At 36.7% G+C, this 18,124-nt stretch overlaps 3 protein-coding genes across 4 annotated transcripts; all 3 read right to left on the reverse strand.

Moving 5' to 3' along the window:
• Nucleotides 1-3,835: 3,835 nt before the first annotated feature.
• On the reverse strand, nt 3,836-7,307 carry LOC106328604. Of its 2 annotated transcripts, none has more exons than XM_013767080.1 (9): nt 7,032-7,307; nt 6,746-6,912; nt 6,072-6,253; nt 5,704-5,988; nt 5,560-5,618; nt 5,451-5,487; nt 5,290-5,361; nt 4,896-5,220; nt 3,836-4,428 (listed from the first exon to the last, which is right to left on the reverse strand). In XM_013767080.1, the coding sequence occupies exons 1-9, from the start codon at nt 7,117-7,119 to the stop codon at nt 4,051-4,053; spliced, it is 1,593 nt and encodes a 530-aa protein (XP_013622534.1). In that variant the 5' UTR covers nt 7,120-7,307; the 3' UTR covers nt 3,836-4,050. The 2 variants fall into 2 exon arrangements, with proteins under 2 accessions (XP_013622534.1, XP_013622533.1); XM_013767079.1 differs by having other exon boundaries at nt 6,746-6,915; nt 7,032-7,306.
• A 1,949-nt stretch (nt 7,308-9,256) lies between these two features.
• LOC106331907 lies at nt 9,257-10,920 on the reverse strand. The gene is made up of 2 exons (XM_013770344.1): nt 10,333-10,920; nt 9,257-9,772 (listed from the first exon to the last, which is right to left on the reverse strand). Exons 1-2 carry the CDS (start codon nt 10,709-10,711, stop codon nt 9,405-9,407), a joined length of 747 nt encoding a protein of 248 aa, XP_013625798.1. The 5' UTR covers nt 10,712-10,920; the 3' UTR covers nt 9,257-9,404.
• Nucleotides 10,921-14,601: 3,681 nt separating this feature from the next.
• Nucleotides 14,602-17,374, reverse strand: LOC106336402 (serine carboxypeptidase-like 42). The gene is made up of 8 exons (XM_013775233.1): nt 17,191-17,374; nt 16,817-17,066; nt 16,546-16,746; nt 16,379-16,471; nt 16,174-16,259; nt 15,286-15,773; nt 14,993-15,110; nt 14,602-14,920 (listed from the first exon to the last, which is right to left on the reverse strand). Exons 2-8 carry the CDS (start codon nt 17,061-17,063, stop codon nt 14,753-14,755), a joined length of 1,401 nt encoding a protein of 466 aa, XP_013630687.1. The 5' UTR covers nt 17,064-17,066; nt 17,191-17,374; the 3' UTR covers nt 14,602-14,752.
• Nucleotides 17,375-18,124: the final 750 nt, after the last annotated feature.

Consider the following 18,124-nt stretch of genomic DNA (forward strand, 5'->3'; position numbering starts at 1 on the left):
TGTGTAAAGAGAGTAAGAGGGAGGATGAAGATATGGAGTGAATGAAGAGGAAGAGGGGTGCTTGTATTTATAGTTGAAATCCTGCCGACAGACCGATGAAATTCCGACGGAAACGGCTAGTTCGTCGGAATTTCCTCGGAATTTTTAAAATCCCCCAACGGCTCTCTAACGGCTATAATATATCCTCGGAATTCATCGGTTTTTTCCGAGGAATACGTTTTCCCTCGTTATTCCATAAGAATATTCCGACGGATTAATATTTCCTTGGAATTCCGTCGGTATATTCCGAGGAAATTTCGAGGAAACCAAATTTTGTGTTTCCTCGGAATATCCTCGAAAATTCCTCGGGATATTCCGAGGATTTCATTTTTCGTCGGAATGTCCGTCAGAATACCACTGTTTTCTTGTAGTGAAGGATCTTCGACCGCGGCCACGTCCGTTCGATTTGTCTCGACCACGGCCATGCTGGCCGTTTCCTTGGACGTGGTTGGACTCTTTATTGTTCTCTGTAGCGTGTGCATCAGGTAGTGAAGTTGATCCAAGTGGTCTCATCTGACTGTTTCTCATTAGTAATTCGTTGCTCGCTTGAGACAAGAAATAAGATTAGCATAGGTTTTGAAACCTTTCTCTCAGTACTGTTGTTGTAACAGCACATTGCTTGCACTGAAAGTGGAAAAGGTTTTCTCAAGCATATCATATTCCGTAATACTTTCACCACACAGTTTCATTTTAGAAACAATCTTAAACAATGCAGAGTGATATTCGTCCACAGACTTATAGTCTTGGATCCTCAGATTCGTCCAATCAAACCGAGCTTTTGGTAAGATCACCGTTCTCCGGCGATCATATCTCGATTTCAATTCATTCCAAAGATCTAGTGGATTCTCAATGGTTAGATATTGATCCTTGAGACTCTCAGCTAGATGATGAAGAATGGATCAAGATGGCTCTGTAACGTCCTTTTCATTGGCATTATTGTTCTCGATGATACACTCACCGAGTCCCTTGGATTTCAGGATGATCTTAGCATCGAGCGTCCACTGAAGGTAATTGTCTCCAGATAGATTTAGGACAGCAAAATTAAGGTTGTTGATTTTCGACATCTGAAGTTATAGATTAATATTTTTAGATCTTTTAGGAATAGTTTTTAATGTTTAAACGATTAGGGTTTTATGTTCAAACAATCAAACAAGCCTTCACAGCCAAGATCTATGCCTCACGGACAATGAGCAAGCCGCACGGCTATGGATGCAAACTAGTTCGTTTTTATGCATTTAGTTTGTCGTGTAATTGCAATCCTAACATGATTTGTTTCTATCAGTTCATGATGCAATCAAAACAAGCAAACCTATTGGCCAAGCAAAGATCAAGCCACACGGCTATTTGATTCAATTCAACACCATTCCTAGAATAAGTTCTAAGTGTAATTGCAATCAATCAATGTGATTAAGTTATGGTATGAATGCAACAAGGCCACACGGCCACGAGTATGATCAAGTCTAGAACAGTTTAACCTAATATGTAGTTTCAGAATTCAATTTTAAAATAATTTAAACTAGGTCATTAGGGTTTTAGTTTAAACAAGCTAAACAATCAGATTCGAGTTTGAACAATCCTAACAATATTTCTAGGTGTTCAAATCAACCAATCAATGTTCAATTTCAAACAATCAAAATCGATTTTCAGAATTAAGGTTTTAGGGTTTCGATTTTATTAACAAGCAATTTCAATTTCAGGATGATCAAATTCAATCTCAATCAATCAATCAATCAGTTCTAATTAATCAATAGCTTTCGAATTAGGGTTTAGGGATTTCGAAAATTTGATCTTAGATCAAAGGGATTTGAGTTGAGATTCAAAATCTTTAAGGTTCTGATTTTAATTGATCAATGGATCAATCTCGATTTTTAGGGTTTGGGGATCGAACTTATAGAGCTTCGATTTACTCGCTTAGTGATTGATCTATTATCCTATTGCTTTCATCTTAGAGATTATTTTTTAGGGTTTCATTCCTTACAATCAACCAAATTCGATTCATTATGTTCTTAGAATTCGAAATACCTTTAGTTTAGTTGTTTGTAGAAACCGGACCACCAAGAATGAACCTCGAGCTTAGACACGATCGGGACGTGAGCTGGCTGGGACGCGATCTGGACATGAGCTGTCTTGGACGCGAGCTGGAACGGAGTCGCGAACGGATTAGGGTTCGTCGGTATCGTCGGGTTCGGATTAGGCTTCCAAAGCAAATAGGTGCGCACTGTATCTATGCGTGAGGGCGCGTCGGTGGTCAGATCGACAAGCGGTTTGCACTGACTAATTTGTCTCGGCCAGGGCTTCAATTTGATATCTTGATCGTTTTCTGGGTCCTCACGGTTTGGGAGAACGGCCTCTTCAAAGTTCCGAGGTAGATTCCTTTTCATTTAGGGTTTTAGGGTTTTAGCGATTTGATTTTAGGCTCAGGGTGTTAGAGGCTATCGTGCTAATAACGTGTTGTGAAACTTAGGATTTAGAACTGTAAGTTTCTATATATTATTAATGAATAAGTGTTCCCTTTATATAGGGGTTACAAGAGAGATAAATAGAAATACAATAATAGGAAATATTACAAATCATAAACATAAACGAATTAGGAAATAGGCAAGTTGTAGCCGCCTCTCTCTCCTCTCCAAGTCTCGCTGCCGCCTCTCTCTCTCTAGGGTTGGGCCGTCTCTCTCTAAGTGTATGAGCCGGTTATGGATCGGGCCGGTTATGGACATCCACCAACAGATTTATAACACTCTTAAAATTTTTAACCCTTTTTTTTCTTAATGAATGTTAAATTGTTATTCATCAAAAAAGATCATTTTTACATCAAATGCATACTATGTGATCTTTAGTAACCCCCAAAATGAACTCTAAAAACTTTAATGAACTTTACAGTCTTGTACTAAACCAAAACTGTAACCCACTCTCCATACCTCTTACTCTCTTTGATCTCATCAAACTTAGCTTATTCCTCACCCCTTTATCAACCAATTTCTTCAGCACTTCTATCGGCAAGATCTTCTCCTCATGATGCACCTTATTTCTCTCTCTCCAAAGGGTGTAAATTGCTATTTGAAATGCATATCTGATACATAACAATCTCTTCTTTTCCATCTTCTCATCTGATATCAAATTCACAATGGCATTCCACTCATTCGTATACACCTCCTTCAATATCCCTTTTACAAGAAATTCTCATATCTGTGGAATATGAGCACTCAAAAAAGAGATGATCTCTAGTCTCTTGAGCCGTTTTACAGAGGACACATATTGTGTCCACACCTTGACTCCATCTTGAGATTCTATCCATAGTAGATAGCCTGTTTAACAAGGCCAACCAAGTCATGAAAGCATATTTAGGTGTAGCTTGTGAAAACCAAACTCCCCGAGACCAACTACAAGGCGTCTTGGTTCTTGAATCATTGAAATCAGACTCTTACAGCCCATTCCAAAATAACGATAGCTTGAGTAGTGCTCAAAAAAGTGCGTCCAGCTCCGTATGCAGAGAGGGCACATGCTTCATTTTGTTCCTTATTCCTTTATTTTCAAAATATTTTCCCTTGAATATATAATAGAGATAAATCGTCTTATATTAGATGTCTTGAATCAGGAAAGTAAGGCTTCATTTATAGCTAACGGTTCTTTTGAGGCGATAAATTCTCATGTACAACCCCTCTCTGACAAGACCAGAGATAGAGAATTAGTAAATCTTCAAGTGTTATATTGATAGGTCCTGGAAAATCATTGATACCACAAGTGGTGTTTGATGCGTAGTACAATTACAAGACAAAACAAACTGATCTACCTGCCCTTCAGGAAAGCCATTGAGTAAAATAAAAGATAGGATTGTAGTTCAACAAAGCAACACCAGCTCTAATATCGAAGTAGTTAACAACATATAAAGAACATTAATGACAACAATCACAACATCAAAGATTCCTCCCATCATCCACTATACAGAAAGAACACCAACTTCTCACACACATAATATACACTGTAAAACCGGCAAAAGAAGATGATAACATCTCACTCCGGACCCTTGTCCCGTGGAGCTTCAGAATGCGTAGCATTATAGTCTTTTGTGTAAACCCGGTGCCTCCTCTCTCGAGAGTATATAACCCAAAAAACCAAAGACAGCATTACAGCAGTAGAGACCAACATAAGACCGACATAGATCCACTGCGTGTATCTCTTCAGTCCGGGGCAATGATCCCTCTCTATATCAGTGAATGTGGACCTCACGAAGTTACACCCTCGCAGATCTGCCAAGAATGGACCGTACTTGTACAGACCATAGCTTACGTTAACTGCTGCAGCCATCTGGGTGTAAAGCTTTGGTGTCATGCGTCCCTGCGTGCTACATGTTCCCACTGTTATAATTTGACATGTGTAATTCTTCCATACCTGCAATTAATAAGAATCATGAGACGGATTGTAATACATATTCTACTAGTTTTAATATATGATCTGTATTCAATTAGTTAGGCGTGCGGGTTCAGGCAGTTCGGAATTTCTCACTAGAATCTCGGTATTTAAATTTTATTACCGAAACTATCCGAAGTTTCTGGTTTATATTTCGGTTGAAAATTCGAGTAAATCCGGATAATTTTGGTTACCTTCGGTTCAAAATTTTGGATAATTCGGTTCGAAATTTGGTTAACAATTTTTTTCTTTTGAAAACCCGAACTAACCGATTACGAAACCGAACCGAAAACCAAATTCTTTTTTACAAACCAAACTTCTCACCGAACTAACCGAAATTTTGGTTCGGTTCAGCGGGTTCAGTTCAAAATGCCAGGCCTACAATATTTTGTTGTTCTGATTCTGAAACAAAAACGTGTAGTGTGTGAGAGATGGAAACTTAGGTTTACCTCTGTAGCATTGCTAAGATGGACCTCACCGGGCTGGCACTGGTGGTCAGAGAGATCAGCATTGAAGGGATTACAGAGCAGGGGCATTAAGGGACCAGACTGGTTGTAATAAAAGGGACGGGCTTGAGGTGGGAAGTTCCTGTTGGTCATTGTGTTGATGGCAGAGTCAAGAAGGTTAACCAACTGGTATGTCACAAGCTTCGACTGAGTCAATGTCTCTCTTGCGGTTGCATTATCAACGCATGGTAGAATATCGTCTAGAGCCGTGTGAGCTGTTGGGTGTTGGACCCATTGGTCCATCGCAACGCATGTATCCCCCACAACGCTGACAAAGTAGAATTATTATTATTATTATTATTTTTTGAATAAATGGTAGAAAGGGAAGAGAACTAACTTGTGTAGAATCAAAAATACACCACACAAGATGAAAGTACCGGTGACGAGAATCCAACCAAGGATCACCAACCTATATCCATTGTTAATCACAAGAGCTTATCAACATTAAAAAAAAAGAACCAACGGTGAAACAGAACATAAGAATGTGGGTACACTTACGTATACACAAGGCACTGCAGTCCAAAGATAGAGAGTACTGCATGTAATAACAATGACAATAATCAGAACGTTATCAACAACAATCCCTACACATAGCCAGACGACTTACAAAATCCGATAAATGCAAGGAAAAGCATCACAGCAGCGATGAGGATGAGAGCAAGTCTCCTGCAACAAAATAGAGACAAATTATAAGCAAAATAGAAAAAAGGGTGAAAAATAGATAACAATATGGTGGTAGTGGATTTTTTACATGTTGTTCAAGACACTTTGAATCTTGTCTTGGTTCTCCATTGTTTTGACAGAGAGAGTAGTTGCAGAGGAGTTGATCTTTCGCTGTATATCGTTGATTTTCGTTAAAACATCCCCAGGAAGAACCAAGGACTGCACATCCACCTTCTCCGCTGCGTTGAGATAATCTGACACGTTCCTGAGGTTTTCCGACGTGAAATTAGCTTGTCTCACCACATAGTCCAAAGTATCCGTCGTGCTGGCGTGAAACTTGCCTTGGCCCGTGTAAAGGAAAACACATCCCACACTGGAGATATCAAAACACAATATATCAAGAAACAAGAGGCAGTAAAAGAAAGAGAGAGAGAGAGAGTGTGTATGGAAATTTACATTGCTGCGATTGTGAAGGATATGAGGAGGATAAGAGAGAGAGCATAAGCAATCCGGGAATAGCCGTAAGGTTGACGGGCACAGCAGCAGTAGCAAAAGCAAATGAGAGACAAGGATAGCCCAAAGAACACAAACCAGACTCCTGCTATAACTGCAAAAGGCAGCGCCGTATAAGCAACAGACTGCACCAAAAGCAAAAGAATGAGAAAGAATGATTAGAGCATGTCACAAGTATCCACCAAAATGTTCAAGACCCTCATAAAAAAAAGGAGGGAATATTTTAGATTGTTTTCAAACATGTAACTATAAATGCTAGTTAAATGTTTCCATTGGTTAATTCATTATAATCATAACTAAACATTTAATAATCAAAATTTTAGATAAAATTAGGGAATCTAAGTACCAAGTCTGAAGCAGTAAACTGCTTATAAGCATGTCACAAGTATCCTCAAGATGAAGACTTTTGATTAGTTTCATAAAACATTCATTCATATCAACAGAAAACTAGTACAGTCTAGTTATAAATACTAATCCAATTATAATTATACATTAAAAGAACCAGACTCCACTTAGCCAGAGGTTTTGATAGTAAAGATCAGAACTTTTGATCAAGTCAAAACCCAACTAGGGGGGAAAGAGAGAATTGGATGGGCCACAGAAATAAAGACACTCACAAAAATATAATGGGAACTGCTTATGTTCCAACCACCAGTGTAAAGCTTGAAATGCTCAGTGGGATCTTTTCTTTTGGTTCTCTTTGCAGCCAAAATCAAAGATGAGTTTTCTCCACTTTCCTCTGCCATAAACCTTCCCTTTACACTTGTCGTACCCCATTCATCTTCTTCTGGAACAATCCAATTCAAATATTTTTTAGAAACTTTTTAAAAAAATATTTTTTTAGAAACTTAATCGATAATTAATCAAAAATTTCAATAAACCGACGATTATTGTCTGTCTTACCAGCAATCGATACTCCTGTGGCGACAAGAAGAAGTGAAGAAAGAATACAAATAAGTAAGAACACTCTGTTAGATCTGGAACACAACATAACTCTCTGTTTTTGTTGTTGTTGTTTTATTCTCTCGGTTCAGTGTTTTTATGTTTTTATCGAATGGTGATAGATAAACAATTGCAGACGTATTAAGAACACGATTGCTTGATTGATTTTAAGATGCCGCTTGACGCGGTTCTCTTCTCTTCCTCGAATCACATTTCCTTTATTTTTTTTATTATTTCCCCATTTCCAAAGTAGTTTTTTTTTTCATGTGCATTCCCACAGTTTTTAATTCTTTTCAAAAGATGCTCCGCTTATTTCCTTTTTGTATTTAATCAGTTTCTTAATATAGCGTGTATTTATTCTACAGATATTTAAGTTTACTTTTAATTTTTCTCTTGTTGCCAAAAAAAATATTAATTTTTCTCTTTCGAACCTTTCCGTTTCCATTCACATTTTAAAGTTAAAAAAAAAAAAAAATCAGTTTTGTTGTGTAGTCTTTGCCTCACTAAAAACAAATAAAATTGTAACTGTTTAGCGTTTATTTGCTGTGCGAATAGAGTAGTCACACTTGGCGACCTTCATTATCAGAAAATGAGACTTTTTGTCGATTTTTAGGAAAGATAATTGTCCCATAACTTCTTTCGCCACGTATTCTTGATATAAAAAATTACTTTTTAATATAAAATCCAAACTCTTTCTATAATCAAAATTTGTTTGGTACGAAAATATACTATTGCCATTAAAAGCGTTTGTTACATAAATTCCTTTAGTTTGGTTTTATTTATTTTAAATCAATTATACTAACGTTGTTTTAGTGCTTTAGTTAAAACAAAATTCTTCTGCACTTGTAGAGAATCAAACTTTGGACCAAATCGCAATCACATAATGTAACTCATCTTCTCAAATCAGAGACAGAGATAAAACCATTTGCTTTGCTAGATTCAGCAATCTCTGCGTTTGGTGTCTTTGTAACTGTGTCTTAATAACTGGGGCAGATTTTTCATCAATCGCAGGTGGAACGTCATAACTGTCAATGAACTAACTCTTTTGGTCAATGAACTTACCCTTCTGGTCGATCTTAAGAGGATCCAAGACGTTGTTTGAGAAGAAAAGGTGTTGTTGCACAGAGTAACAAAGCGCTTTGTACTCTTCTTGTGTGTCTGACTCTGACCTTTGTTTCGGGGACATGATTCAGAAGAGAGAGCCGTAGATTTACAACCAGAGCAAGTTATTGGAACATCAGGACAACATTTGATTGTATGACCAATCTCTTTGCAATGGGTACAAACCAAGGGCATCTACGGATTGGATACAACCACTTTGCTGATATCTCTAGCTCAAACTGAACGCTAACCGCCTCTAGAAGTTGTTTCTTTAAGCTGATAAGAGTAAGTACTTTAACTACCTCTAAATAAGTTTTGTTAATTTGTTGTTGATGGGGGGAGATAGTTAGGTTCCCAGCTAAGCATGCGATACGTTCAAGACCGTCTTCATTGAATAACTGGAATGGAACATTAAGTAGCTTAATCCAGATATGGGCAGAGGTGAGATCTGGTTTATCAGGAATGTTTTCAAGCTCCCATTGAGCAACAAACATTGTTTGTTTGATGATGATCAATAAATTTAAAATTTCACTAAAAAAAGCATTGTTTGACCTTCAATCTACCATAGCCGCTGGTTTATGACTCAGTTTTGAGTTGTCGAGTTTGGAATATGGAACAGTAATGCATTTCCTTCAAGTTTGGAGACTGTAATGTCGCGGAGATGTTTGCTCCAAATACCACAATGTTATGCATGAAGCTTTAGGCCTGAGGGTCCGAGAATAGAATTTACCGATGACAATAAACTCCCCCATGATTTCTTGTTCTTTTCCATGATGGAATTTGAGAATTTCAAGCGCATTTCACTAGAAAGAGCCTGAATGATGTACCATATAAAGTTAAAAGAACAGATGACAAAAAAGAACTGTGTGAACGCATGTAATTCGTTTCGTTGTGGACGGTTATTGTAGATTAGAAATAAGAACTAGTCAGATAAAACAATATGTATCTGATCCGAATGACTAAGGTGAACTTTTAACCCTAGTTGCATGTCTTAGGTCGTTTCGTGCCTACTTCTCGGACTCAACTTGTTTTGCATCCTAATTTCTACATACAAGCATATCTTTTAAATTTTGTCAAACGAGCAATACTCGAATGATAGAAGAAACAAATAGCCCCATAAGTTAGAGCATAAGAAAATAGTTTGTATATTTAGCACGACAGATACCCCAAATTGAGTACCTTAGCTTCATACCGTTTTCCAAAAACTAAACAAAAACCACTCATACTTGAGATCTATGTTGGCTTCAAGTTGTGAAACAGAGCAGCCCATCGTGTGTCATCGTCTCTTTTACTGTACTCCACATAGACACTTGGGCTCGGTGGTCTTCCTTTCAACGGCCCTGATAATTTCAGCCGTTCGTTTAAGTTTCCATCTAACTGTCCTGACACAACAGGGCTTCTGTATGCTAATACGAGTCTTTCTTGGACACTTCGATCCAACGGCCCGGATAGGTTCATGCTCCGGTTAGCTGGAAATGTTGTTTTCTCTTGCATTCGGTGTTTTAAATCCAACGGTCCAGATTTGGCGATCCTCTTTTTCCTTATCACAGGCAATCTCTCCACTTGGAACTCAGCTTTTTCGTTATTAGCTTTATTATTTCCTGAAAGTTTTCAATCAACATTCTTATTTGTTAACATAAAAAGTTTTTAACTAATACCACACTAGCAATAAACCGTAATTATCCGGACAATTTTTTAGAAGCAGATTACTTTGCGAGTTTCTCCTACCTTGTCACATGTTAATGTACAAATATGAACTTCTTGCTTCATTCATACATGCAGTCTGGTTCGTGTACCAGACTAATATAATAGGTTCCGTCTAGTTATATCATTTTTTTTTTTTTGACGAAAGCGTCTAGTTATATCATCTATATAGCAAATCCGTTAAATTTACAATATATAGAGTTCTTGCTTCATTCTTATTCATCTATTTAATCACTTCAATTATATATATTTGTTCTTTTATAACCTGAAGCTTTAAAAGTGCGAATATTTAAATAACAAAACCTAAATGCATAAACCAAAACCGATTAGAGTTTCCTGATTAACAATAAAAAAATAATTACCCATTTCCATAACAAAATATTATTTTTGTAGTAGTTATCTATATAGAAAATCCTGTTGCAAAAAGTCGTGATTAGGTGCATTATCTTGACCTTACCACTCACAAACGCTTCTCCACGGCTGGCGGGTTCTGGCGACTGCTTCTCCTTCGCCGGTTCAACCACGGCGGTTCCTACGAGGAAAAGCCACTTGTTAAAGCGGCTACCAATACTTTTGGTCGCCTTAATGAGGACAGAGATGAGTTTGGCCGAGGCTGGACGACGGTGATAGTAGCTAAGTGTTTCTGTTTCTCTCTTCGAGAGCTTGAGAATCTCTTGGCGGTGTTCGGCCACATTAATGCCATGTCGCTTGAGAAAATTGTGGTTGAAAAGTGCGATGTCTTCACTCCTGAGCTTCTTCTGGGCGAAGATGAGTCCGTACTCGTAGCTTATGGTCGGGTCAAGGTCGGTTTTTGATAGCCACGAGAACCAATCCATCTTGTTTGTGTGGCTGATCTTATGGGAGTTTGAAGAGTACTATATATGAATGTAAACATTTTTGCCTATTAAATACGAGGGACACACACACGATGGGAGACAGATAACTAAAGCAATATGTAGTGGTTGAGACTTTAGAATAATTTTGTTTTCCAAGCACTCTCACCTTTCAGTGATTTAAGGAAAAACAAATATGTGATACTGAAAGATAAGATTACACGGACCTTGCTCCGCTTATTGGTGTTTATCATGGTTCTAAAAATGATTCACATAAATGAGAACTGATATTCACTTTATGTTAAAATGAGCATCATTAAATGATCTTCAATTGAGGATCAACGGATTGAACCACCTATTTCCTATTTGCACATGTGGGGAATAAGCTAGTGCAAATAGAGTGGGTACTTTTCCCAAACAACGGATCGCAAGTTATCTATTGCTTCCAAGTAAACAAAAATCATAAAAATCGTACTCAAAGTCGACTATAACTCCTACAAGATGGACCACAATGGTTAACTAATCAACAAATAAATTTGGTAGAGCAGATGCACAGTAGTCAATGCTCCACTCCCTAATTTATTGGCCGAAAGTAATCCATTATTACGTTGAAGTGGGTAGCCCCAAGTGGTACCTGTCTTTAACCCAACCTCTACCTATATACCTCACTCCTCTCGCTCTCTCGTTATCTCGCTTTCTCCAACTTTACTTGATTTGGTGAACATGTTTTGTATTAGTCTCCGCCTTTCACATGGTACTAGAATATTAGGTAAACTGATTAATTTTGAAGTATAAAACATTTTTTAAACAATACACGATGGGAAATTATAGTTATCACACAAAATATTTTGAAAACCGTATCATTTATAATATACAAAATTTTAGATAATTTATTTTCTTTATACATAATTATAAATAACTTATTATTTATTCTGAATATGTTTAGATACTAGAGCTTTTAGATAGGAAAAGAAATATGTTTTTGCTTGGACAACTGAAAGCCTTACAATTATTTATTTTGAAGTCTTCAAAGCAAAACGAAACCAACCAGAAAAAAACTTGATGATTTTTATGACACGGATGTCCAAGGATACTGTGGCAAATTGTGAGAGAGATGATAGCAGAGAAAAAAACTGGAGTTTGAAAGATTATTCAAGTGGAAAATAAGAAAGTTTCTGAATATAGAGATCGTCAACGCTCAACTCAAATCTTATGGCACTCAATGACCAACTCCAACCACACACTAAATTTAGTATTGAAATAACATCAAAGCTTGTGTTTTGATATTCTTTTTATTTTTCATTTCCAGTCAAAACACCAAATTTCACATTAAAAATAATATAGGCCAATTACAACATTAAAAATAATATTGGCTAATTAATAAATAGTAATTAATTTAATTTGCTAATTATCATTTTATATAAAATAAAATTGATAAATCAAAAATTTCTATTTTTTCCAATTTATTTAATGTTTTAAAAACATTTCACATTTAGTTACAAATTTTAACTATTTAATAAATAGTATGATATTTATATCGTATTACTAAATATGAAAAACACAAAATAATTGGTTACCATTGTAACTATTTAATAAATACTAAATTAATTATATTATTAAAAAATAATATAATATTTTACTGTTCAATGTAGTGAAAATAAAACGAAAAGTACAAACTACTAGGATCCGTTTTAATTTTACAAATTTTGAATTAATTAATTAGACTATAAAAGAAAAGATTAAAATAAAGTATATATATATGGTGTGGTGAATAGTGTTATGGTGTAATACAATTAACAAAATACCAAATTTGATTAAGTAGTGCTATTTTTGGAGTTCAACTAGAGATGAAATTACACAATATATATATATATATATTTTTTTTTTTTTGCAGTTTCATTAGCTTTATAGCTTAAGATCAGCAAAGCGACCTATACTCAGAAGATTGAATGGGAAAGTTGGAATATAGAGAAACCTAGTGAACTGAAAGTGTTAGGTAAAGATGAACGCATCCTATCTAGTCAACTATTGCAGTAGATCCAGTGGGAAGCTTAGCTCTACGGTTACTAATGAATTTGGCATTATGCAATCGACGGTCATGAAAGATCATTACTTTCAGATCACAATCTCTCCAATCAGCCCAAAGAAACCATTCAGATCATTAGAGCATCATTATCCCTGGTATTTAGGGGGTTTCTTATGTTAATAATGCATTTAAAATAAATCAAAAACACTAATATACACAAGAGGCGTCGCTTATTTTGGCTAAACAAGATACGTTTTTTGAAGACACATGTAGGCAGGGGATGATATCTTCTCTTCTAGTACAGCGTCCTGACCTCGGTCTCTCTCTATTGCGAAGAAGGAAGAAAGAAGAAGAAGCCATGGCAGAAACCTCGTCTCTCGGAAACTGAAACCAACCCACGTCAAAGAGATCTTGATCGGAACCCTAGACGAACTCAAACTGGGTCTGAGGTTCTTCAATTTCCTCGGCCTGCACAGAGGATTCGACCACTCGACGGCGTCGTTCTGCGTCTTGATCCACACTCTGGTCAAATCCAATCTCTTTTGGCCGGCCTCTTCGCTCCTGCAGACGCTTCTCCTCCGCGGGCTTAACCCAAGCGAGGCTTTTCACGCGCTTTACACCTGTTACGAGGAGTGTAAGTTTGGTTCGAGTTCAAGCTCGAGTTTTGATTTGTTGATTCAGCATTATGTACGAGTAGGAGAGGTTTAGATGGCGTTTTGGTGTTTAGGTCCATGACGAAAGTTGGTTTACTGCCTGAAGTGAGAACCTTGAGCGCGTTGTTACATGGTTTAGTTCATTGTAGGCATTACGGTTTGGTGATGGAGGTGTTTGAGGAGACTATCATGCTTTGTTCTCAGCAGCTCAAGATGTCGCCGAGGTAAACATATTAGAAAAACTCATGCTTAAAGGCGTTGAACTAAATTGATCAGCATGTTCATATCTTTGGTTCTTATGTAGTGCCTTGATAAAAGCCAGAAGAATCTGTTGACCATATGGACGGTTAAAGCAGTTGTGGCTAATGACCTCTTTACTGATGACAGCTTTATGGTAAGTCACTCTTTTTTCTAGTTAATGACAGTGAATTATCCAATGACAGTAATGTTAGCTATTTTGGATGAATAACATTCTCGGTTTCATTAACAGAGCTCTGTTGTGTGTTTTATATCTCAGTGTAATAAAGATTGTGCTTCAGTTCTGCAAAGAGAACTCCTTGAATCAAACGTTCCAGACACTACAGAGCGAGTGTCAGGTTTCTCTTAACACAGTAGACAGCGTGGAGACGTTTGTTTCTGATATTAATAATGGGAGATGGGACTCTATTCTTCCTCAAGTGTCTCAGCTTAAACTTCCCAAGAATAAACTAGAAGACCTTTATGAACAGGTTTTTGCTTTCTCTTCTCTTTGTGGAATTTATGATTCAATCTCTGGTTGTTTGTTATAGTGATGGCTACTATGGAGAAGCCTATTGATTCAAGCCATGGTGATTCTGCCACTTCTTCAAATCAGGTACCACTTCTTCAAATCAGTATAGACACATACAAGCATATGTATACAAAGTACGAATCTTTGAATGAATTAGACATGTCTATAAGAGGAATTGTGGTTCTTGAACTGAAAATATGAATATTTTTTTGTTCTAATTGCATGATATGGCATCTTTGTTTTAATTTTAATGAAAATGTTTAATAAATTTTTTTTAAGAACCTTAAAATAAGAAACTTGCAATAGAGACATAAAATGACCAAGGTTCTTAACATAGTCTCTTAACTAAATTTACTCTTTGAATACTATTAAAAAAAAAATTAAGAGACCCTCAATGGCGATGCTCTTAACCTCTCCAATTCAGCCCAATTAACCTGGAAAGCAGTAAAAGTATGAGTGTGATAGTTTCCCTTGTAAATGTATCTTAGTCAAGTTACTTCTAGATCATTCCACAGCGAGCAAGCAGAAAGAGAATACTTCAAGCTAATTGGTACTAATCATAACTGCCTCATCTAATATTACATATCTGTTCTCTTTCATTCATCGGGAGAGTAATGTGTGTTGTTGGGCAGTCTTCGGCCATGCACAAAGCTACTGAACATATGCAGGGCTCGTGAAGGCTGCGCATACGGCACCATATGAGCCGCCCCTCTCACCGTTGCAAACGTCAATAGCTTTCCGTACTCGGTGACCCAGCCACCAACCTACAACCACAAGTTTTCAACCTGTTTGAGACATGTGCAGGGAGGGGCAAGAGGTAAAATTAGAGAACTTACCTGATCTTTGTGGAACCAGGGCCTATAGGGAAGTGTGGTACTGAAGTTGAGATGATGAGCAAGTTCTAGTACGAGAGTTCTTGAACCAAGAAGTGGTACAACAGCATCTTGATCTCCACTACACAGTATAATTTATTTATTTTTCATATATTTATAAATTTTAAATTGTTATAATTTATGTATAATTAAAGATTATTTTAAATAACATTATGTTATTATTTTAGTAAGATATGTAATTTTAAGTATAACAAGCTTAGCTGCATTACATAAGAAGGAGATAAAAGGGATCTTACCTGAAGATCCAAACAGGAGTTTTGTTCTGTATAATTCTCTTAAGAATCGGAAGCATGTTGATGCTCGCGTCCGTGTCTCTGTAATTCACCAGGCTGCTGCACATAGACCATTGGTAGGGTAAACGAGTGCGGTTGGCGTGAAGAGCTTGTTGGACCTCTGGGAGGTTGAAATAGAATTTTCTCTCGTAGGTCATACATACATCCACCCCCATGCTAATCTTAGTAGCCATTTGCTTGAGTCTGAGCTCTTGCTGGACAATAGAAGGGTAGCATACGTCGAGGAGAACGTCGTAGTTGTTGACGTATCCATTGATAGTGTCGGCTTCCTTGAGCGCATCACTACAGACCTGGCTCAGGTTATGGAGATTGGAAAAATCACAGTGGGTTGTGATTGTGCCTCTCGTTTCATCAGATATCATCCCATGCGACCAGAAGAACTCGTATGTAGCTGATGTGTCCCTCCCAAGCTCCAGAAGTGGATTCCCAATCTGATCAGAAAAAAAAGAAAAAAGAATCAGAGAGCAAAAAAATTGCAGGAAAGTCAATTACCAATAGTGTCTTCTTCTGAACAAATTGTTGTTTTTTTTTCTTCTAATATTTACTTTATTAATAATTCAAGTTTTGGTTACAAGTTCGGATCAAACAAAATGGTCTAATTCAAAACAAAACCTTATTAGCTGTACTAAACCATCACTACTAAACCATCACACGAACAAGTTCACTAAACAACTAAACTATGAGATTCGTAGACTATCAATCTTCGTTCTCTACCGTGTATTGTAACCACACGAGGGTGGCCTTCATCTCGTATGTAAATTACATTTAAAGTTGTAAAGACATATATGAAAGTAGTCCTGGTTTTAACAAGAATTAAGATGATCTGCTTACCGCAATGCCTTTGACATTGAACTTATACCCAGTTGAGTGTATATTGTAGCTGAGTATAGCATCTGCCAGTTGCGGTATGTAATGTCCTGCAATAAATTGTATATGAGGGTAGAGAAGTTGCATATTCAGATTAACAAGAAGAGCAAAACTAGGAATCTCACAGCAGTTTCCTCAAACTAAGGATCAGAACAATCAAAAGACAAACCTGCGTAGCTTTCACCAGTGAGAAAGAAGTCACGAGATTTCAACTCTGGGAACTTGTCGAACCATCTCAACAAGAAGACAACCATATCGCTTGCTGTTCAAAAAACAAAAACATATCAAGAAACAGCAGTGATATAACTTGAAAAAAAAGAGAGACTGAATTTTCACCAGTAGTTTCGTCTCCGGTGTTGTAATCAGAGCTTGTGTTGGAGTAAGACCATCCTACACCGGCCGGAGACTCCACAAAAAGAAGGTTAGAGGCTTTGTTCCAGGACATGGAGTTAATGCGGAGGCCACGGCCATCTCCAGTTGGGTAAAAAGGACCCAACTCAGTGAAAGCTCCTCCACCAACTGATGAACAACCTGGGCCTGCAATACTACCAATAACTTCAATAATAGATAGGTAAAAGTTTCCGGGAAAGAATAAAAAAGCACAAACCTCCATTAAGCCAAAGGGTTAAGGGTTTGGTGTCGGGTTGTTTGTCAGCTTCAACAAAGTAGTAGAAGAGACTCCTACCATTCTTGGAGTCCACATTCACATATCCAGCATATTGTCGGAATCCAACCTTTGGTTGACCAGGAAGCCTCACCACCAGATCTTCTTCCGGATACCCTTTTACGAAATTGCACCCCACTGTGACCACCATCAACGCCATTGTCACCGCCAATGCCCGGCATGATACCATGATCTGAAACAAGTCAATGTAACAAGTTATAATTTAAGGAGCATAAGCCACAGTTTTTCACAGATAAATTCAAAATACGATACAGAACATAGCAGTAGAAGACGACAAAGATAGTGAAGAGATTTACCTTGATTCCGTATTTTCAATCTCTTCTTCGATAAAAGTGAAGGAATCTGGAAGAAGAAGAAGAGCTAAAGTCTCTTTGTTTGGAGAGGAATCTGAGATGAATCTTCACTATAGTTATATCTCTCCTTCCTCTGCTCTAGATAAGGTATGCTCTCGAGCTCGACAAAACTTTTATTGGCTACCTAGATTCTGTTCCAACTTCCAACCTTTTCAAAATACAGTACATAAGAACTTTTTAGTTGACAATACAAAAAAATTATTTAATAAAGTTTATAATTTACATTATTCTAAAAATTGGTTTAGATGACGTCTTGAAATGTTTTTTCAAAAAAATTGATTTATACAACTTAGATTAATCTAAATCATACAAAATTGGGTTAAACCATTTTAAATCAGATTAATTTAAATTAATTTAAATCTGTTAAATTAAATAATAATGTTACTATGTTAGTATAAATCTAAAATTATGTTAAAAATAAGATGATTATTCATTTTGGACACATGTCTTTCTTACATCAATCTTGTGTCATCTATCACCCCTTAGTATTTTGTCCTTTTCTAGTAAAGCAACCGACTTATGTGTAGTATAAATACCTCTTCTCCTCTTGACTTTATAGATGTAAGAAAGCAATAATAAATATCAATACATAAAATAACAAAACTCTCACTCTTATAGTCTATATATCTCTTTCTCGTTTCTAAACACACACATACTCAAGTCACACACACATATATATATATATATATATATATATATATATATATATAATAAATATAAAGATATCATATGAGCTAGTAGTTCACAGCACGTTATCAGCAAAAGCTCTTATATATCAGTGAAGTTTATTAATCCGAAAGCTCTTAAACCAATCGAGGTAATGTTTAAATTCATATGCTTCAATATATTTAATTTACTTAAATTTTATTATTGTTCC

This window comes from Brassica oleracea, chromosome C3, assembly GCF_000695525.1.
Source record: "Brassica oleracea var. oleracea cultivar TO1000 chromosome C3, BOL, whole genome shotgun sequence".
In the NCBI taxonomy this organism is placed as follows: domain Eukaryota; kingdom Viridiplantae; phylum Streptophyta; class Magnoliopsida; order Brassicales; family Brassicaceae; genus Brassica; species Brassica oleracea.

Bases quoted from the DNA above. Each gene is read 5' to 3' on its own strand.
- LOC106328604 (XM_013767079.1), bottom strand. From the start codon at position 7,119: ATGTTGTGTTCCAGATCTAACAGAGTGTTCTTACTTATTTGTATTCTT. The intron at 6,254-6,745 runs GTGAGTGTCTTT...CTTTTGGTGCAG, and splicing joins GCAGTTCCCATTATATTTTT to TCTGTTGCTTATACGGCGCT. The intron at 5,488-5,559 runs GTAAGTCGTCTG...TATTACATGCAG, and splicing joins CCTTGCATTTATCGGATTTT to TACTCTCTATCTTTGGACTG.
- LOC106331907 (XM_013770344.1), bottom strand. From the start codon at position 10,711: ATGGATTGGTTCTCGTGGCTATCAAAAACCGACCTTGACCCGACCATA. The intron at 9,773-10,332 runs GTAAGGTCAAGA...GAAAACTTTCAG, and splicing joins TGGAGAAGCGTTTGTGAGTG to GAAATAATAAAGCTAATAAC.
- LOC106336402 (XM_013775233.1), bottom strand. From the start codon at position 17,063: ATGGTATCATGCCGGGCATTGGCGGTGACAATGGCGTTGATGGTGGTC. The intron at 16,260-16,378 runs GTTTGTCTTTTG...AATTTATTGCAG, and splicing joins CACTGGTGAAAGCTACGCAG to GACATTACATACCGCAACTG. The intron at 14,921-14,992 runs GTAAGTTCTCTA...TTGTGGTTGTAG, and splicing joins CCTGGTTCCACAAAGATCAG to GTTGGTGGCTGGGTCACCGA.